The sequence below is a fragment of the Mauremys mutica genome, chromosome 4, assembly GCF_020497125.1.
Source record: "Mauremys mutica isolate MM-2020 ecotype Southern chromosome 4, ASM2049712v1, whole genome shotgun sequence".
NCBI lineage: Eukaryota > Metazoa > Chordata > Testudines > Geoemydidae > Mauremys > Mauremys mutica.
Genome location: NC_059075.1, coordinates 57,760,129 through 57,782,981, shown reverse-complemented (window position 1 = coordinate 57,782,981; position 22,853 = coordinate 57,760,129). Strand labels below are relative to the sequence as shown.

At 43.5% G+C, this 22,853-nt stretch overlaps 1 protein-coding gene across 1 annotated transcript in view; it reads right to left on the bottom strand.

Annotated features, from left to right (window-relative positions):
- The window catches only part of RYR3 (ryanodine receptor 3), a 642,559-nt gene that overhangs the window by 123,664 nt on the left and 496,042 nt on the right, over nucleotides 1-22,853 (bottom strand). The window contains 2 exon segments of the mRNA XM_045013234.1: nucleotides 3,158-3,250; nucleotides 3,359-3,446. Coding sequence (XP_044869169.1) covers nucleotides 3,158-3,250; nucleotides 3,359-3,446 — 181 coding nt within the window.

The window sequence follows — 22,853 nt, the reverse complement described above, 5'->3', positions numbered from 1 at the left end:
CATGACGATTAATAAATAGTAGATCTAAATTCCAGCACTAAACACAATATGATGAATGATGACACAATAAGGAAGTGGAAAGTTTTGAGCTCCTTGATATCAAAATACTGGTTACATTACGGTGAATGTTAAAATGAGCAGCATCATGAAAAGGAAGTCCTGTTATATAATTTACTCTACTGTTTAGTTATCAACAACAAGAAGAAAATGGCAAACCTTCTAACACAACCAACAAAATTTCAAAACTGATGGAATTTATAATTTTTCCACATTTAAAAAATTTACATCAGTTTCCTATTACAATGTTCACTTATTTTAGTAACAGTACTGAATACATATGAAGTGTGTTAAGAATCATTGTTCATTTCCACCTCTCCTGAATGATGTGTTAAAAACACTTAAAATGGTGCTGCACCTGTATCACATCATGATATTTTACTCATCACAAAACAAATGCCTACCTACATGAATGAATTGCTCTGCTATCACTCCTGCAAATATGGTACCATATAAATACAATTTTTAACCATGGACAGTATAAACCATTATTTATATTCAGACATTTGCAATAACCATTCACAACCCACAGAAACACTATACTCACATAACTACTTATACTTTTTGATGGAAAGATTCACTGTCACACCTATATATATACAAACATGCATACATCTGAGCTTGTGTACAAATGTACATATAAATTATATATATTTTACATAAAAATAAATGAGAGATGGGCAAAACTTTAATCCCAGATCCAAACCTCTACTCATTCTGTGTGGCTATTTATTTGGTTTTGAATTCCTATGACTTTGATCTTGGACTGGAGCCAGCAACAGGTAGTATATATTTTCTGTTTTGCAATTCAGATGTGGCTGAAATTCCCTGAGAAGAACAGTTCTTATGACATGTCCCCTATTCTAGATAGAAGACATTTCATATTATTTCAGTCTTTTGGGATAAAATATCACAGGAACAGTTTAAAGCACTTTGGCAACACCAAAACTAGAGCCTTAATTTGGCTTTAAAACAAAGCCCCAAATCCAATTCTAAACCTAATCTGGAGTGAATGCAGCCCCAATTTTTGACTCCTCAGCTTATTTCTAATATGTATTTTATATACAAACTTATACACGATATATAAATATAATGTATATAGTATGTGTGTGTATGTCTATCTATCTTTCCATCCACACACTTTCCTCTCACATATATGTAGTGATAGCCATGTGATAAACTGCTGAACAGTGTGATAAACTGCATTTACTATGCACTTCTTCCTACCTCACCTACACTGTGACCATTAATTCATCTTCCCATACAGGATTAGTAGCTGCTTTTTAATAAACAGACAAACACAAATCAGCTTCCTACAAAAATGTTTAATTCTTTCCTCCAAATGTAGAATTTCCTCTCTAAATGATACTGGTCTGAGGCCAAGGATTGGCACTTTTTAGTCAGGAACAAGTACAAAGTCTGATATCTTGACAATCCAAACTTTTCATTGGAGGACACAATTTAGTTTTAGTCCTAGTAGGTCCCAAAATGCTGCATTTTAAATTTATGACATTTTTATGTTTAAGAAAGAAATTACATGGTAATTTACTTTCTGTCTCTTTGTGTCCTCTGACGTTAGACTATCTTAGTTATCATAAGTCCCTGTGGAAAGATATTAAAAATAGTCCCGTGACACTTTCTCAGAGCACTCAGAACTGTAAGTCACCGTGTGTTACCCCTCTGCCTCCACAAGCACTCTCTGAATCTATAAAAGGTGGATTCCCTAGCCATGTGGATTGAGGACAATGAGAACTGACTAAGTGAGAAATTGCCTGAGACCAGCATTGTAATCTGTTAAATTTTAGGTACTAGAAAGTGTGTTTTATTTTTGTTTTTATTTCTAACCACTTTCTGTTTCTATTACCCTTGCTTACCATCACTTAAATATCTTTTCTTTATTAATAAACTTATTTTTCCTTTGACCATACAATCACCTTAGTTCTGTGTATTAAAGTAAAGTGTGGATCCTCAGCTAAACTAACAGGCTGGTGTGTGCATGGAGACAGCAGCATTGGTAATTTCTGTGAGTGTCCAGTGATAGCGGCTAGATACTGCAAGGGAACACTCTTTCAGGGGATTTGGGAACTGGAATTCACTGAATGTTACCAGCAAGGCAAGGTTGAGACTGGCATAGTCTCAAGGAATTTGATGTTGAGGCAGCTAGACTGGTGTGGCAGGGCGCTGACACACAATCTAATCTCCACCAAAGCTGTCTCTTGCTGAGACAGAGGGGTAAACACAACGGCTTATGCTTCTGATCACCCTGCAAAAGCATCACAAGCCCACATATATTTTTAAAACCTCTCTAGAACATTTTAAAAGAGGTTTTCTGAAGATCTGTGACATATATAAAATACAGTGTGATGTTTCGTGATTTGAAGGTTTCATCAACACTTGTCTGGAATTAACCTATGCAATTCACTTATGGGTTTGCTGTTGAGTACTGTGACCATCCTCAGCTCATGCCAATGAAACCTTTAAGCAACTCTACCATACATTTTCTCCATCACATATATATCAAAATATATTTTGCAGGCAGCACCTTGGTATCTGGGCATGTTACAAAAATGAATAAAGCAGAGATGAATGCTGTCAGTAATAAGCAACAAAGTGATATATAACATATATACTGTATATATACAAAACAGATATATGCAGAGGATGAGCCCAACCTGATCGGTTTACAGTAAATGGCAAAATACCTACTGATTTCAGGGGAGAGAAATCAGGCTATAAATGTTTCCTTGCATAATTTTCACACAATATTGAACTTGTAATACACTAAAAAGGCCACGTTGCTGCTTTTAAGATAAACATTCTTTTGTACATTTAATCTTTCTAATGCTTTTTGCAAATGTATTTAATCGGTTTCCTTCCACGCTTATTCAGCAAACATTTAATCATAAAATGTGATAAGCATAACTAGTTTCTGCACAGAAAGTTTCTTCATATTTATCATAAAAAAGCAACTGCATTTTTGTGTGCTCTATCAGCAGACACAGTAATTTGGTTATATTTTCAGAGCTATTCTGACTAAATATAAAACAAAGTGAAAAATATGATTCTGGTTTAATTGATCTTAACATTTTTATTAACTTACTTTAGACATCTTGCTCTTGCTGTCTCCTGTTAAAAATGCCAAATTGTTGATTTCATTCTGAATCACAAAATTTTGTTCTTCTCTCTTGAAGTTCTAAAACAAAAATCACTCAGAAGTTGATGTCATGAAGATTGTGTGCGCCACAGTTATATATACAAATACAAAACACTGGAAGATAAGAAATGAGAAATAGCATCTTACATGTGATTTACACCATAAGATAAAAACCTCAGCTACCATTTGGAAGAGTTCATCAGAATCTGCATCTGGTTTCTTGAGCCAATTTGCTCTGAAAATAAAAACAAGGGACATTTACAATAAGAATTAACTCCACATAAATATTATTAAGGTATTTGACTAAGTGGTTGTGTTTGTGTTGCTAACTTTGAAGTGAAGTGGCACTCAAACTTTCTAAGTGCTAATGCAGCTTCTCTTTATGTCTATCATGAATCACTGTTCCCTCAGAGTGTACGGGGTTCATTCAACTCTAGAAAGAACCTCTGACTGCACTGGAAGTTGGTTCATGGCCTAAATGATCATGTGCTTTACAAACTGCACGCAAATCACTCATTACAACTAAAGAGAAGTTGAGTATTTCTGATGTAAGCTTTAGGTGTTTTGTTTTAAAATAGCTACACGGATTTTACATTCACATAACCTGCCCCGATCATCTTTGCAGCTGATTGGGTACACTGGCTCATGATATTTACTTGTTCACCATCAAAACATCATGCACTGGGTTAAAGATATTTCAAAATATTTTTCTTCTGTGTACTTTCTTATTTAGACCATTCTCTATTTTTCAGCAAAGGTTCTACAAGAAGATTCTCGATCTTCACATGCCAAAACTGGCACTGCAGAAGGAGATCATTTTCAATGCTCTAAAGAAAATTTTTAGTACAAAAGATCAATAAATAGCAATTTCCTTAAGTGCTAGGGTTTTGAAAGTGTCTATATAATAAGACACTGTTTGGTTCATAGCTTAATAGGGCTGGGTCTACATGTAAAATTTGGGTCAACCTAGCTACATTGCTTGGGACAGAAAAATCTGTTTGACGTAGTTAGGTTGTCCTAATCCCCACTGTAGACGCAGCTAGATCGATGGAAGAATTCCACCTATCAGAGAGGTGGATTACTTACATAGACAGAAAACGCCTTCCATCAATGTGGGAAGCATTTACACTACAGCACTACAGTGGCACAGCTACAGTGCTGTAGCCAGAAGGGACCAAGGCCAGAAGGGACCATTTTGATAATCTAGTCCAGGGGTAGGCAACCTATGGCACGCGTGCCGAAGGTGGCACATGAGCTGATTTTCAGTGGCACTCACACTGCCTGGGTCCTGGCCACTACTCCGGGGGCTCTGTATTTTAATTTAATTTTAAATGAAGATTCTTAAACATTTTAAAAACCTTATTTACTTTACATACAATTGTTTAGTTATATATTATAAACTTATAGAAAGAGACCTTCTAAAAATGTTAAAATGTATTACTGGCATGCGAAACCTTAAATTAGAGGGAATAAATGAAGACTCGGCACACCACTTCTGAAAGGTTGCCAACCTCTGATCTAGTCTCACTGCCTATATAACACAGGCCATAGAACTGCTCCAGTTCAATCAATCTTTGTTTAAAAATTGCCAGAGATGGAGAATGGTTGGGAGCCTATGTGTCTCTATTACCACTGTGGACTGCCCTAGGAGAAACCAGAGACAATAATAAACAAAAGAAAAGTTTATTCTCTGCACTAGAAATAAGTCAGCACAAAAATAATTCATGCCTGAGGTTTATGACTAATATTTTGGAAGTACTCTTTCGGAATATTTCATTCAGAGGATAACTCCCAGGCAGCCAAATTGTCCCTCGGTTTCAAGCATGCAACTCCTCCAAGGGCAGAATTTCACCTTCTGGGCTTCCAAACTCAATTTTGTTTTGGGGTTTTAGTTTGCATAAGTGCTGACTGTGCAAATGCAACTGCTTTCCAGTAATTAATTTTTCAGTAGGTCCCTTTTCTAGGGACAACAGTAATATAGCCAGGGGTGGTAGCACTACCTATTAATAAGGTTGCCTAACCCTTCCCATTATTAGACCCTGTTTTCAGTTGCTTATAATAAGGTTGCCAAACTTTAACAGTTCAGGCTGCAATTTTCTATGTTGGGTGTCTGCCTCAGGTTGATTTTTTTTGCCAAGACAAAAATTTCAGACAAAACAGTTCCAGCCATTTCTGAGAATGAGGCTAAGGGAAAATATGTTATTTTGCCCATGTAAAAAAAATCTTTGCTTTAAATAAATCTAATCCCAAATTTTGGAACAGGGATTTGAAAATTGGCAGGGATGAAAATTCAACCAAATTTGGCCAAGTTATAAATCTCTGAAAATCAGTTTGCACATGCTCAGTAAATACTTATTTCACATTAGCAGTTAAAATCACAGATTCATCTGCAATAGGTATGATCAAGCTTCTCACTGCCCTTAGCGCTGACCAGACTGTGCATGCACCCTCCCCACAAAACAACTCTGCATGTTCCATCTCCTCACAGCCCCGTGTGTTGACCAGACTGTGCACACATCACCTCAGAGAGTAGCCGAGCATTCTCCAGCCCAGGGATACAGGGGCAAAGCCAGACTTTCCTTGTAATGACTGTTTCCAGATGCCCTGGGCTGGGCTGGGCTGGGGCTGAGCACTGGAACAGAGAGCAGGGAGCCTGTCTCTCTTGTGCTCTTGACCCACCTGCTGGCATCCAGGGAGCATAGGCGGCAGGTTTGTATAATTTTTGGTGGGGCCCAAAATGGTGGTGCCCCCCCCACTCCCGCCCTGTAAGCCGATATAAAATGAAGCTACAACGCGTCAGTGCCACAAGATTACAAGGTTGGAGAAGGGGTAGAGGGTTCCAGGGGCCAGTCAAGGGACAAGGAGCAGGGGGGGTTGGATGGGGCAGAGGTTCGGAGGGACAGTCAGGGGACAGGCAGCAATTGGATAGGCATGGGAGTCCAGGGGGTTTATCAGGGGACAGGTAGGGGGTGGGGTTCTGGGGGGAAGTTGGGTGGGGTCTCAGGAGGGGGCAGTTGGGGACAAGGAGAAGGGAGGCTTAGATAGGAGCTGGGGTCCCAAGGGGCAGTTAGGGGCAGTTGTCTCGGGAGTGGGTAACGGGGGACAAGGACCAGTGGTGCTTAGATAGGGGGTGGGGGTCCTGGGGGGCAGTTGGGGCAGGGCTCTGGGGAGGGGGCAATCAGCGGACAGGGGCTGGGATTCAAAGGGCTCTGAGCTGCTGGCAGCCGCGGGGAGCCCTGAGCCCTTTAAATCCCAGCCGCCGCGGCTGGAATTCAAAGGGCTCTGGGCTCCCCGCGGTTGCAGGCAGCCCGGAGCCCTCTGATTCCCAGCCGCGGCTGAGATTTAAAGGGCTCTGGGCTCCCCGCGGTTGCAGGCAGCCCAGAGCCCTCTGACTCCCGGCTGCGGCTGGGATTTAAAAGGCTCTGGGCTCCCCACCGCAGCGGGCAGCCCAGAGCCCTCTGATTCCCGGCCGCGGCTGGGATTTAAAGGGCTCTGGGCTCCCCGCGGTTGCAGGCAGCCCAGAGCCCTCTGATTCCCAGCCGCGGCTGAGATTTAAAGGGCTCTGGGCTCCCCGCGGTTGCAGGCAGCCCGGAGCCCTCTGATTCCCAGCTGCGGCTGGGATTTAAAAGGCTCTGGGCTCCCCACTGCAGCGGGCAGCCCAGAGCCCTCTGATTCCCGGCCGCGGCTGGGATTTAAAAGGCTCTGGGCTCCCCGCAGCAGCGGGCAGCCCAGAGCCCTCTGATTCCCGGCCGCGGCTGGGATTTAAAGGGGCGAAACCTAGCTCCAAATATTGGTGGAGCAGAGCCCCTGATTTTGAATATTCCTGGGGCTTTAGCTCCACAAGCCCATATAAGTTGGCGCCCATGCCAGGGAGTGATTTGAATGCAGAGGGGACAAAAGATGGACAAAGCAGGGAGGAAAAAGACTAGGATGAGACTAGGAATCTAGTGAGGCTCGGACTGGAGATGTGGGCAAGAGAAATTGTGATTGGAAATGGCTGGCAAGAACACTTGGACTCACTGGTGGAGAAGGGGTGGCTAGGACTGGGAGGGCAGGGAGTGGAGTCTGCAATAGGGAACTGTGAAGGGGCAAAGGAGGCTGGAACTGGTTGGACAAGCAGAATAGGATAGAGTCAGGGAGAGACTGAGACTGAACAACAGTGAAAGAAACTGGGGATGGGGGCAGACAGGGAGAAATGACTGGGAGCCAGTTGGCTGTGGGGGACAACCCTGAGATCAGACAAGAACCATGGTGGAGGAGGAGAATGAGACCGGCTGGACAAGGACACTTGGACTAGGAACCAGTGTGGGGATGCGGGCAGAAATGGAGGAGAGGCAGATCTGACAAGGAGCTGGGGTGCAGGAGAAAACGGAGTCTAGCTCGGCAAAGACACTAGGAAAAAGAGTGGGAGAGGAGGTGCGGGGGGTGTAGATGGGATGAAAAGTCCAGAGAATAAGCATGTGACTGGGAGCCAGGGAGAGGGAGAGGGGGAGATAGGGAGAGGAGAACTGTGACTGGCTGGGCAACAAAACTCAGACTGGGATGAAAAGCCTGAGGAATAAAGACTGGGACTGGGTAAAGAAGAATGGGATTTGGATAAGGAGCCAGGGGAAGAGAAAGGACTGGAACAGGGATAGGTTAGAGGGGACAAAGCAGAAAGGGTAAAGCTTGAGGGTGGGGACAGGTAGAAGAATGTAACCCAAGATTCTGGAGTTTCAGCATTTCTCTGATGTCAGGAGAGACAATATCTGTAAAACCCATTGACAATGTTTGTTCCATCCCCCTCTAGTGCTAGTTGACACAGAGGATGACAACCTACTACTGCTTTCAGTTCCCCATTGGGTCAAATGGCAGAGATGTGTGCCGTGGATCTTAAAGTTCCAGCCCATGGAGTGTGATGGGATGGAATTTCTGAGTTTTTTTCAGTTCACTTTTTTTAAAAATAGGAAACTATACACACAAAACTACACCAATAGAACACTATTAAGGTTGCAAAGTGAAGCACTCATAGTAAAAGTCAAGTCATACATTATGACAAAATCTTTGATTACATGACATCATACTATTTTTTCCACAGGAACCATGCCTCATTCAGGGCACAGGGTGGACCTGCTCTGGGGATAAATTAGGGTTGTGTAGTAAAGAAGGCATTTCTCTGTAACACCCTTGTCTCATTTGTCAAAAAAGTTGGAAGGTGCATTGTGAATTTGGCAAGGGATTGCAAGAAGAGAAAGGACAATCTAATGGTTAATATAGTTGAATGTTGCCCTGGAGAACTGGAGTGCATCCCTGCCTTCGACACAAAGATTCCATGTCATGCTGGGCAAACCACTTAAACTAGATTTTTCACAAGTGGCCACTAACTATGTGTTCTTCATTTTCTGGGTGTCCAAGTTGAGATCCAAGTTGAGGGTCTATTTTGTACAAGTGCTGAGCACTTACAACTGCAGCAGAAATTAATGGGAATTGTGCTTTGGAAGTGGCATATAATGCTAAATATTCTGAAAAATCCGGTAGCAGTTGTTTCAAGTTTGGAACCCAAAATAATTTAAATTTATAGTAATTTGTACCTCTGCTCCTCATCTGTAAAATGGGAATATAACTATCCCTCTGTGATGTTGCACTGTATATGTTTATGGAAATATACTTATAAATATAAATATAACATAACTGGAATATACTTTATGCTAGACATGCCATGTGGCATATCTTTGCAAAAGTTATGATCTACTGAATATATTAATCCTATTTGTATGCATGTATAATTTTTATATCTGAAGTTATGAGCATTGGCTCTATGCTTATATTTGAAGTGTTTGCTTTAGGAAACACATAAGGGAGGTTTGGCCAACATATTGTGAAGGGGCTATTCAAGTAAATGGGAGTACTTAGCTACAATGGATTTTGGGAGATGCCAATCCACATCTGAGCTTTCCTGGGAACGTTCAAACTAACATGTAAACAATGGCGTTGGCCTGCAAACAATGCTCAGGTGGCTACAAACTCCATCTTGTTGCTGTGATTTTGCACAGAAGAACAAAGGGTTTCCACCCACAAGAGAGAGAATATAAAAGTCCCTGGAAGCCTCTCCACTTTGTCTTCAGTTGTCTCAAGAGATGGCCTCTCCACCCCAAAGAGATGCCTGAAAGAAACTGGAACAAAGGACTGTAAGTACGGGGGTATGAGAGATTGCTGGACCCAGGCCATAAACTACATTGTTGGTCTGAAAAGGATTGTACCTGAGATAACATCTAGGGTGAGAAGTTAGTATTTGTAACTAGATTCTTAGTGTATTAAGTTAGCCTTGCGTATTTTGATTTATTTTACTTAGTAACTTACTTTGTTCTGTCTGTTATTACTTCAAACCACTTAAATCCTACTTTTTATTCTTAATAAAATCACTTTTGTTTATTATTGAACCCAGGGTAAGTAATTAATACCTAGGGGAGCAAACAGCTATGCATCTCTCTCTATCAGTGTTATAGAGGGTGTACAATTTATGAGTTTACCCTGTATAAGTTTTATACAGATTAAAATGGATTTATTCGGGGTTTAGGCCCCCAGAAAGACTGAATCCTGGGTGCTGGGAAAGTCCTTGTTAACTGAGAAGCCCCTGGGCTAAGTGAATGTTTCTGTGAACTGCAGGGGGGGCGTGGCCCATCCTCTTGGTCTGTGCTGGAGCCGACTGGCGTGTCTAGCTCAGCAAGACAGGAGTGGAGAGAAGCCTTTTCTGGCAGTGGGGTTTGTACTCAGTGGTATCCCAGCACATCTAGTGACAGTCTTGAGGGAGTTTCTGTGATCAAACCCGTCACCCCCTCACCTCCCAGGAGTGTTATGAACATAAATTATTTAATGTTAGTGAAGAAATCAGATACCATAGTGACAAGACACAGAAAATGTCATGAGGATATTACTAATTCTGTCTTCAGAGCAAGGTTTGAATAGTGTGCACTAAATAAGGCCTGGGGCTACACACTGAACAATGAGGATAAAACAAAATACTGAATAGCTGCTCATTCACGGTGCACCATCCATCCTGTACAATGAGCAAGGCAGGGATTCTGTGGGAAAAATAGTATCCGACCATGCACAAGGGGACCAAAATTAAAGTTGGACAGACAGCCTTAATTCTTGCATTCCCTGACTTTTGAGTTCTTGACTTTGCAACCTTAATAGTGCCCAACATAATTTTTTATGTAATTTGAAAAAGGGACAGGATTCTCCAAAAGGATCTCTACTTCTATTTACATCTCTTCATCACCATCTTTAAAATTTACTGTGTCTTGTGCAAGTTAAAAACCTTTCAAACTGTCCGTGTGCTAGTGTTCTTAAGCATTTTGCAAGCTAAAGAAAATAGGCTCCTCTCTAGTAAAAGGGGAAAACTATATTCTGCCTTTCACCCCCAACCCAGCAAAGCACTTAAGCATGTGTTTTACTTTAAGCCTATGAGAAATCTCATTGACATCAATGGGACTGTTCATGTGCTTAAAGTTAAGCAAAAGCTTACGTGTTCCTCTGGATCAGAGACTTACAAGATAAAGCTTCTTAGAACAGGGGACCTTTTATACTTTATAAATAAAGAACCTCTGTCTATATCTGGCCTAATGTAACCATATCCATTTCTGGGCTTCTATGAAGAGTTTCACATTGCACTGATCATACTGTCCCTGAGATTTAATCTTTTTAGCGGAAATCCTTATCAGTAAGGTTTTATTTATGGGGCTGAGATTCTGTACCCTTGAGCTAAATTACTCTTGGCTGTGTCTTTGCTCATTAGATTCTGAATTCTTCAGTTATATTAACCTCTGAATTTAAACTTCTGTTAAATCTACTACACACTTTTCCTGACCTAACTAAATTTAGTAGGACTTGAGGTCAGTAATGTTCTTTTGTTCTATTTCTTATTGATTTTTCAGGAGGGCTCTCCGTTCTTTGTGTCAGGTGTCAGAGCTATCAGAATTACTATTTGTACACTTTTCAGAACATTAATTTAAACAATTTACAGATCCACAGAGTGCCCTTGACATGACTGGGCTGGAAGGTTCCTATTTATCCTACCTTTTGGTCTTGAAACAATTTGCTTCTCTTAACCTGAATGACTACGTGTTGGAAGAATTAAAAATCTACTTTTAACACACTTCCTATACCTTCACTTTTAGAACTCCAAAACCTCATGTGTTTGTACTTGAAGTCTGTGTATTAAGGAAATGGAAAATTTCTTACCAATAATTTCCTTTCTGCTAGCAGCATCTCCCACAATTCTACACTCTCTGGATGGCTCATGAGTCAAGGATCAAATATCAAGTGGAATCATTACCATATCACCATCTTTCTTGGTCTAATGTAGTTATTTTGTTAGTTCAGGAATAACTGTTTATAATGTTATGCAAGATGTATAGCTTCGGAATACTCATCTGGTAGCAGGCAGGAGTGACAGGATTTAGTTGGGTTTGGTCCTGCTTTGAGCAGGGGGTTGGACTAGATGACCTCCTGAGGTCCCTTCCAACCCTGAGATTCTATGATTCTATGACTGTGCCAAAACACTGATCTGCCTCCGTAAACTGCAAAGAGAGGATATATGCTGAGGTGTCCTGTATTGTGGGAGATGCTGCTAACATAAAGGAAATTATTGGTAAGAAATTTTCCAATTTCCATTCTCCAGGCCAGTATCTCCCACAATTCTGGACATCTGGGAAATAGTGAGCAGTTAAAAAGACATAGGAAGAGTTATGAAACAGAAGTTTAGCAGGAAAGAATTACCCCCCTCTTTGTGAGCTTGCTTTCACCTGTATTATTTCTGACCCACTGGCTGAAGTGTATTCCTGCCAAAGGAGGCCACCTCTGCAGGAGATAGAAGGTCCCCCTTGCAGTGCTTAATGAAGGTGTTAGCTGTAGACCAAGTGACCATTTTGCAAATTTCCAAAGTGGACACACGAGGTTGCTAAGAATCTCTTGCAGTGCACCTTTATCTCTTCTGGGACACAAGCCTCTGACGATTTTGTAGGCTTCCATAGTACATAGTCTAATCCTCCTAGCAATGGAAGACTTGGAAGCCTTGAGTCCCTGGCATTTCAGGAGGAAGGACACAAATAGGGAACCTGATCTTTTTGCGGATTCTGTATGCTTGAGATAGATTTTCAGTGCTCTTCTGACATCTATGGTACACCACAACTTTTCAGTTGGATGTTGTTTGGTATAGAAAGAAAGAAGCACAACCTCTTAGGAAGCATAGAAGGAGGAATTTACCTTAGGGAAAAAAAGAATTCTGGTATCCTGAACACCACTTTGTCTTTGTGGAACAAGCAGTAAGGCTCCTATATAGATAAGGCTGCCAGCTTTTGCCTACTGGACATGACAGCTACTAAGAAACAAGTCTTAGTGGATAAATAAAAGGCTGACTCTAATGTCACAGGCTCAGTGGGCTGGCTTGTCAAGGCCCTCAAAACTAGTGGTAGGTCCCATTTTGGGAAGAGTGGCCTGAGAGCCAGTCTAGCTAACTGGACTGGTCAAACATATCTGGCTACCTGTGGATTGTCTTCCAGGGAGCCCAAGGATCCTGCAAATAGCACACTACTAAGAGCCTGACGTGCAATGGCACTGATCTGAAGGCCTCACTCTATGTCTTCTTGGAGAAAGTCCAGAATGGCTGGAATTCCTGGATTTCTGGCATTTGCTCTATGCTCCTGTCACAATATGTTGAATATAGACCAGATAGAGGAGTGTGCTTTTAGTGCTGATACACACATATAGGCAAAAAGCAATATCTTAATGACTCTGGAGGACAAACCGAAACTTACTAGTGATTCCCTCTCAACAGCTAGGTTGTTAGCTGAAGCCATTTTGGGTCTGGATGAAGAAGAGGACCATGTGAGGGGATGTCCTGTTTCCACAGAAGCTGGTATGTGGGCTCCAGTGTCAGCTCTATCTTATCTGAGAACCAAGGTCTCCTCAGCCAATGAGGAGTTATCAGCATTACTGTCACCTGTTTTATTTTCTGGACGAACTTCCCCTGTAGGGGAAAGAGAAAGTAGGCCCTGTGGCCAACTCTGCAATAAAGCATCTGTCTTGATGCGTTTGGGGTCTGCCTCCCTTGTGAAGTATTTTGGCCTCTTAGCATTAGTTCATGAACTCTTAGCAGTTCGTGAACAGGTTGGCTGAAGGAAGGTCGAACATCTGAACAATGAGACCAAAAATCTTGTGATTCAGGCACAACTCAGAGTTGTGGACTCTATGCCTGCTGAACCTTTTGGTTCAGGTCTCCTTTGATGTGGATTGCTCTAAGGCAAAAGAGGAGCTGTCCTGCCCACCTCATTATTTCCATTGCTTACATGTGCAGTGCCAGATTCTTCATTTCCCCCTTAGTTGTTTAAATATGGAAATGACAGTTGTACTGTCTGATTGAACCAGGACATTGTTCTGCCTTAGGGTGGATTAGAACCTTTTCAGAACTAGCTTAACCGCTCTGAGAGGTTTATTCTGTGAGCCTCTTCCTCCTGGCTCCAGAGGCCCTGGGCTGTTTAGGTCTGCAAATGAATTCCCCAGCCCTCCAGGCTGGTGTTGGTTGTGAGGATTAAAGGATCTGGGAGGCAGATGGGCATGCCTTTATGGACACTGTCATGGGCTGACAACGACTGTAAGGAGTTGAACACCTGTGCTGGAAACCGTACTTGATCTTTCATGTTTTCTGGGAAGTGGTCCCAGACTTTTAGTATGAAGACTTGAAGATTTCTGATGCATGATGGTGCCAACAGAGTGATCCCTATGCACGACACCAGGAGTCCTATCAGTTGAAGGCTATGGTAGGTCTCTTGCAGCTCTGGACCAAGAAAATAAATTCCTGGATGGAACCAGATAACTTTTCTTGGTACTGATGATGAAGATGTCCACCTGGAAGAGATTCAACGTCTGAGAGGTGGCTCTGTACTGGACTGCAATGGAGCTCTGATCATGATGTCATCTAGGAAAGGGGACAGGTGAGTTTCCTGCAACCTGGGTCAGGCTATTATCACCAGTAACCTATTTATAAGAACTCTAGCCAAATGGAAGTGTTCACTAGTGATAATGTTTCCTGATGGAGATTAACCTCAGAAGTCTGAGGTGGCATGGTCTCATGAGGATATGGAGATATGCAGCTGCTAGAACTACTTAAGTCAAGAAGTCCCCCAAGGACAGGGATGACACCATAAAGGCAAGAGTCTCCGTCTGAAACTTCATTTTCTTCATCCACTTGCTGATCCTTTTGAGGTTCTGATACCACCCATACACTTCTATACAATGAAGAATCATAGAATTAAAAAAATATAGAACTGTAGGACTGGAAGGGACTTTGAGAGGTGATCTAGCGCAGTCCCCTGCAGTTAAGGCAGGACTATGTAATAACTAAACCATTCCTGACAAATGTTTGTCTAACGAAAAGCTGAATATGAGTCAACAGTGTGCCCTTGTTGCCAAGAAGGCTAATGGCATTTTGGGTTGTATAAGTAGGGGCATTTCCAGCAGATCAAGGGATGTGATCATCCCCCTCTACTCAGCACTGGTGAGGCCTCATTTGGAGTACTGTGTCCAGTTTTGGGCCCCACACTACAAGAAGGATGTGGATAAATTGGAGAGAGTCCAGCGGAGGGCAACAAAAATGATTAGGGGGCTGGAGCACATGACTTATGAGGAGAGGCTGAGGGAACTGGGATTGTTTAGTCTGCAGAAGAGAAGAATGAGGGGGGATTTGATAGCTGCTTTCAACTACCTGAAAGGGGGTTCCAAAGAGGATGGATCTAGACTGTTCTCAGTGGTAAAAGATGACAGAACAAGGAGTAATGGTCTCAAGTTGCAGAGGGGGAGGTTTAGGTTGGATATTAGGAAAAACTTTTTCACTAGTAGGGTGGTGAAGAACTGGAATGGATTACCTAGGGAGGTAGTGGAATCTCCTTCCTTAGAGGTTTTTAAGGTCAGGCTTGACAAAGCCCTGGCTGGGATGATTTAGTTGGGTTTGGTCCTGCTTTGAGCAGGGGGTTGGACTAGATGACCTCCTGAGGTCCCTTCCAACCCTGAGATTCTATGATTCTATGATTCTATGAACCTGTTCTTAAAACTTCCAATAACAGAGATTCCACAGGCAATTTGTTCCAGCCCTTAAGTTAGGAAGTTTTTTCCTAATGTCCAATCTAAACCACACTTGCTTCAATTTAAGCGCATTGCTTCTTGTCCTATCCTCAGAGGTTATCAAGAACAATTTTCACCCTCCTTCTGTAATAACCCTTTTATGTACTTGAAAACTTATGTCCCCCTCAGTATTCTCTTCTCCAGACTAAACAAACCCAATGTTTTCAATCTTTCCACACATGTTTTCTAGACATTTAATCATTTTTATTGGTCTTCTCTGGATTTTCTCCAATTTGTCCACATCTTTCTTGAGATGTGGTACCCAGAACTGGATTCAATACTCCAGCTGATTCCTTACCAGCACGGAGCAGAGCAGAAGAATTACTTCTCGTGTCTTGCTTACAACATTCCTGCTAATACATCTCAGAAGGATGTTCACTTCTTTTGCAACAGTTTTACACTGTTGACTCATACTTAGCTTGTGATCCACTACAACCTCCAGATCCCTTTCTGCATTACTCCTTCCTAGGCAGTCATTTCCTATTTTGTATGTGTGCAATTGAGTGTTCCTTCCTAAATGGAGTACTTTGCACTTGTCTTTCTTGAATGTCATCCTATTTACTTCAGACCATTTTTCCAGTTTGTCCAGATCATTTTGAATTTTAACCCTATCCTCCAAAGCACTTCCTGCTCCTCCCAGCTTTATATCATTCGCAAACTTTATAAGTTTACTCTCTATGCCATTATCTAAATAATTTATGAAGATTTAAGAAGATGGAGCAGAAGTGGAACCAAGAAAATCTTTTTTCTGTTGAAACACTCTGTGACTCCCATATCCAGAAGATGACATATTTCATTCTGGATCAGATTGTGTTTTATGGAGTTGTTGGAGATGGGTAACTGGATGAAGAATGGATGGGGTGCAGCCTGCAGCTTGATGGAGTATCCCTGGCTCACGATTTCCCCAACCCACTTGTCTGTTGTCATTGAAAACCAGTCCTCTAGAAAATGGGAAACCCTGCTCTTTCAGCTCTGGAGGGAAGCCTATGCAATCTTTGTCAAAGTGGATTTTGCAAGGGCTGAGGTCCCTCTGGACTTTCCCCCTGGACCTTGATTCCATTGTTTTCCATTGGGGAATCTGCCGTCCCTTTTCTGGTACCTCTGTGAGGACGAGGAGAAAAAGGAATGCCTCTCTCCCTGAAGGCTGGTCTATATTCCCTTTTGAGGGCACTTGGAGGGGAAGAGAAAGACACTTTAGATTTGCTGCACTGTCAGCCACCACCATATCTAGCCCTTTTCTCCAAAAAGGAGGGAGCCTGTAAACTTGGCCAAGCATAGCACTTGATTAGAGTGAACATCTCACCTTCCAGGGCTGGAGCCATAAGTGGCACCTGGCTACTGAGATGGAGGCCCTGGCATAGGCTGAGAACTTCATTGCATCCGCTGAAGTATCGGCGACAAACACTGTTGCTAGGGAGACTGTCTTTAAAGTGGAGCCAAAATCAGCATGATCTCTGTCTTTAAGGGATTTGAGATCTTCCAGCCATGAAAGAGATGTTCTTCCAAAGCATGTGGCTGCCAGAGATGCTGGGAGGGTGGTGGAGGCGGCTTCAAAGCCCTTTCTGAGAGCGGTCTCCATCTTTCTATCCCTGGGGTCATTAATGAACTCCCTTTCTGAGGCCTGGTCTACACTAAGAACGGGGGTCGAACTAGGGTACGCAAATTCAGCTACGTGAATAGCGTAGCTGAATTCGAAGTACCCTAGTTCGAAGTACTCACCCGTCCAGACGCCGCGGAACCGAACTCCGCGGCTCCAAGGTCGACTCCGCCACCGCCGTTTGCAGTGGTGAAGTACCGGAGTCGAACGGAACGCTTCCGGAGTTCGAACTATCGCGTCTATATTAGACGCGATAGTTCGAACTCCGAAAAGTCGAACTCTCCGCGTCGAACTGGCATGTAAGTGTAGACTAGCCCTGAAAGAATAACCATATCCTTGGCGAGGGACGCTACAGCTAGATCTTGAGGTCACTGTTGTTAATGTGCTTGCCCTTATCAGGCTTGTTCCATTCAACACTAATCACCTCCTCGAAGAAGGACTGAAGAGATATTTCAGCCTCAGGGAAGGATGTTGAGGGGAGAAATTTACTCTGAAACTTACTTGCAGGAGCCTGTCCAGAGCGAGACAGCTCACCTTCCTCAGTGGAGGAGGAGGTCAGAAGACTCTCATCTCCTAGATTTTTATTTTGCCTCTCCCACCCCATTTTAGGATGTTGAACCTTTTCTGTGAACTTTGGGAGTGTAGAATCTCTGCTTCAGCTTTGGTGAGGCCTTTTTGTGGCTTGCTCTCCTTAGGGCCTGGTGAGGTCTGTCTTGGAATCTCCCCACTGGGTCCCATTCCACTGGGAGGTGGGGGGCACTCACTGTCAGAGCCCTTCTGGTCAGCTTGAGAGGGAAGGGAGCTGATTAGAAGCCATGCTTCTTTCCCCAGAACACTAAGAACCCACATTAGGGAGAGGGACTTGTGGCCTCACAAGTGTCCCCTCTTTCTGCTCTGGATTTAGCCTCTCAGTTGAATGGTCAGAGTTCTCCTCGCTTTTGGAGCCTCTTCTTGCTCTTCATTGGGGTTCCTGGTCCATTGTTCCCTCATTGCTGTGTCAGCGGGTAGGGCATCCCCCTTGCCCATCTGATTCATAATTGGAGTAGGGTCAGAAGGCTGGGTGTACAATGGGAACAACTTGTCATTGCCAAGCCTGGGAAGGCTGCCTCACACATGGAACACTACTTAGATTTTACCTGGTGCTTGCTTGGCTGCTCTGCCAAGCCTGCAAGGGGCAGAGCAGCCATCAGGGAGATCATGCAGTGGAATCTCAGGGAGCATTAAACGACCAAAGGGTTAACTGACTCAGGGAGGAGGAGGGACGTTGAGGAAGGAAAACACTGATCCCCACTGCCCCCAAAAAATGGGGCAGAAAAGTTAACACAGAAAGAGTAAGGAAGGGAACAAAAGAAACTGCCACTGTCTGCTGCTGCAGAGGCAGAGTCTGGGAGCACGCAGGAGCAGTGGGGACATGGCCAGACTGTGTGGCGCCAAATACTGATCAGCCTCCAGGAGGTGCAGGGAGAGGAGAGCAGCGTGGACATCCAGAACTGTGGGGACGCTGGGCTGCAGAAAAGAATGGCTACTTATCTCGGTTACTTACCTTATAGTACTGCAGTTCTCTGAGATATGTTGCACAAATAGATTCTACTCTCGGTACACCTTCACCCCATTTGTGTGAGACCAGATTCTTTTGGCCAACAGTGTTCATTGGGGCCACATCTGCCCCCTAGATGTTCCCATGCCCCATCACCCAAGAGCATAAAGGGCAGAATGGGCCTAACCATCCCTCAGTGCCCTCACCTACACAGAACCCCGTAGGGGCAGGATTCCATAGTAGCAGGAAAGAAGGGCAGTTTGAGGAATCCATCTGGAAAACATATCTCACAGTACCACTTACTGTACAGTAAGTAAGTGACTGTTCTTTCTTCAAGTGATTGTCCACAGGAATTCTATGCTTGGTGATTGACAAGTGGTGGTCTGTTTGCTTGATGGTGGGGAGTAAGAATCCTGCTTAAGCACTGATTCCAGAACAGCCATAGCAAAGTGAGCTTCTGATCTGGAAGTCTCTAACGATGTGTCTTGTAAAGGCGTGGACTGAGATTTATGTAGCCACCACTACAGATTTTACTCCTTGGGGAATTCTGTGCCAAGAATTAAAAATTCTGTGCACATGTTAAAATTCTGCATATTTTATTTGTCAAAATAATATAATCATACCAGTTTCAATTATTTTTGGTAATTTATTTCAAAATACCTGTCAGCAAGTATGTCTGTAACAAAAAAGATTCAGGAAATGTTTTTTTTTTGACAAATAGCTTCCTTAATAGGTATATTAATACAGAACTTTGAGTAATAATTCATTTAAACTACAATACAGAAACACATTTCCTGCACCCCTCAGAAGCAGTGCAAAGACTTGGGAAGTCAGGGATAATGGAGGAGCTGAGGCAAAGCAAAGTAATTGCCTGGGAGAGAAGCTGGAGGGTTGTTGGATGTGGGTGGGAGAAGTATGGGGGTTGGGGGGCACAGGAGAGATTGTTAGGGAGCTGGGAAGCCTCCCACATGCAGACCCTGGCTGACCCCTAGTCTCTCCAATTCAGTCAGACACATCTGCCCCTGTTCCCTTGTGTTCGTGCACCTCCCTTCCCCCATCCCCATGTGTCCCATCACCCCCACTCCTATTCAGCTCCTGGCTCAATGCTGTCACCCCATTAGGTCCTGTGACCCCACCCCAGTCTCCCCCCACTCCCGACTAGCCATTCTTAATCACAGTTTATGTGACCCCAGCAGCCCTGAGTGCCCTGCTCTGTCTGTTCCCACCACATCCCATGCTTTCTCACTTGGCCCTGCAGGCAGGATGCTGTGAGGAACACAGCCACTGCCCCCTCCTTGAGCCAGCTGCCCTCTGTTCTGGGGCCAAAGCAGCCCCTGGTGGGCGAAAGGTGTACTTGCAGCCTCTCTCTGGCAGAATCTATTTTCTGTGGGGGACATGAATTTTGTGAGTGCCCAGTGGCACAGAATTCCTCCAGGGGTAAGATTTCAGAAACAAGGAAATTCTTCAAACAGGCAGCAGCAGAGGCTGCCTGAGCTCTAGTGGAATGAACTCTAAAGTGGCAAGGTGGATATAACTTGGCTAGCACTCAACATGTTCCTATGCAGTCGTAGACCCACTTAGATAATGTCTCTGAAGGCATAATGCTTGCCCTTTAACCCTCTCTGAAAAGGGTATAAATAGTCCAGAGTGTTCCTGAATAGTTTTGTCCTGTCAATGTAAAATGACAGTGCCCTAACAATATGTGAAGTTTAGGTTCCCCTGAGGAAGAGTGAGTCTTTGGGGAGAATATTGAGATATAAATTAGTTTACATGGAATTCTGAAAGAACCTTGGGATAAGGCCTGTGTGTGACCATGTCCTTATGAAACAGTATGTAAGGCAACCCGTTATGAAGGCCTGAATCTTCCTTATTCTTTGACCTGCTGTAATGGCCACTAAAAAGGCAGCCTTCATTGTCAGATGATATAGGTTGCTAAGAGCTCTAATGGGGACACATCAATCCTGCTAGTACTATACGGAGGTGCCAAGGGAGAGAAGGGGATGGGAAACAAAAGGAGAAAAGGAGAATGAGGCCCTTAATGAACTTTACCACTTTAGGGATGGAAAATACAGTATGGTCTTAGATAAAAGTATAATATGCAGATACTGCTGTTAGATATGGAGCTGACAGAAAGTCTAGATTGTACCATGGCTAGCAGATAGTCCAATATTGCAGAAATGGGTGTTGTGAAGCAAGACAGATGGTGCTGAGATCCCCAAACAGAAGCGAACAGTCAGTCTAGTTGAGGCTTTCCAGCTTTGGAACAGAACATTCTGAACTTCAGCTGAACAGCCTCTTTTGGTGGATGTTATCCAACTAGCATCCAAGCTGTTATATGTAAGGAGGTTGAATCTGGGTGCAGGATCTAACCATTATTCTGCGAGAGTACTTCAGGAAGAGCTGGCAAGGTGTTCAGTGGCTGCACAGAAATGTTAATTAGGTCCAAATACCAGTACTACCCAGCCCGTGCTGAAGCTATCAATCATCAGACCTATGTGTTGCCTCTGAACCATTGTATCATGAGAATCAGTAGAAAGGCATACATAAGTCCCATTGGAACAAAATGTTTGACACTTGTTGCTCTGTTGTGTGGCAAACAGGTCTATTTCTCGGAATTCCCATTTAAGAAACATGTTCTGGACTTAATATTTGACAGACCATGAGTTATTGTTGAGAAGTGTGTGCTGAGTTGATCTGCCAAAGTATTGTGAAGACTGGGAAGGTATCGAGCAACTGGTGTGATATAATTTGGAATGCACCAACCTCTTTATGCATGTTGTATTTATCATAGAATCATAGAAGATTAGAGTTGGAAGAGACCCCAGGAGATCATCTAGTCCAACCCCCTGCTCAAAGCAGGACCAACCCCAACTAAATCACCCCAGTCAGGGCTTTGTCAAGCCGGGTCTTAAAAACCTCTAAGGAAGGAGATTCCACCACCTCCCTAGGTAACCCATTCCAGTGCTTCACCACCCTCCTAGTAAAAAAGTTTCTCCTAATATCCAAACTAGACCTCCCCCACTGCAATTTGAGACCATTGCTCCTTGTTCTGTCATCTGCCACCACTAGCTCCATACTCTCTGAAACCCCCCTTCAGGTAGTTGAAGGCCGCTATCAAATCCCCTCACTCTTCTCTTCTGCAGACTAAATAACTCCAGTTCCCTCAGCCTCTTCTCATACGTCATGTGCCCCAGTCCCCTAATCTCGTTGACCTCTGTTGGACTCTCTCCAATTTGTCTGCATCCTTTCTATAGTGGGCAGCACAAAACTGGACGCAATACTCCAGATGTGGCCTCCCCAGTGTCGAATAGAGGGGAATAATCACTTACCTCAATCTGCTGGCAATGCTCCTACTAATACAGCCCAATATGCCATTAGCCTTCTTGGCCACAAGGGCACACTGTTGACACATATCCAGCTTCTTGTCCACTGTAATCGGCAGGTTTTTTTTGCAGAACAGCCGCTTATCCAGTCGGTCTCCAGCCTGTAGCAGTGTATGGGATTCTTCCATTCTAAGTGCAGGACTCTGCACTTGTCCTTGTTGACCCTCAGACTTCTTTTGGCCCAATCCTCCAATTTGCCTAGGTCACTCTGGACCCTATCCCTACCTTCCAGCATATTTACCTCTCTCCTCAGCTTAGTGTCATCCATGAACTTGCTGAGGGTGCAATCCATCCCATCATTCAGATCATTAATGAAGATGTTGAACAAACCCGGCCCCAGGACCGATCCCTGGAGTCTTCCGCTTGATACCGGCTGCCAACTAGACATCAAGCTGTTGATCACAACCCATTGAGCCCGTATCAACCAGCCTCCAAATAATATGTGGCTTATTATCAGGTCCTCCTTTCTAAGTATGACTACTTAAAATGAGATAAGGTGTTTCAATTTGTGCACAAGCTTCAAAAAGAATATCAAGAGGAGATGGTCTCATTTCTTCAGGTCCTTCTCTCTGGGTGTAGATTTGGGAGATTCCCTGCTCTTCTAATGTTTTCTGGACAGCAGTCACATTACAAGTAAACCCAGTACTGGGTGAGAATAAAAGTATTCAAATCTCATGGAAGGGATCTGATACCTCCTGTCAGCTCACTTCGATGTGGCAAGGATGGGCATTTGCATGTGGCATGGATCTTTTGCAGGCTCCCAGTGTCCTTCATTTATGGCCATAATGAGCCTGCTGGGCATGGAAAAGTGTAAGATGTCCAGGAGTTTGTGTTTTTTTCTTTACCATTTCCATTGGTATATCCAGGGTCTCTGGGACAGCTTGAAGTCCTCCTCTGAGGCAGACATAGAAAGGTTCACTGCCTCATCCAGGGGAGATCACACTGGGGACCAGTAGTTCTTCCTCT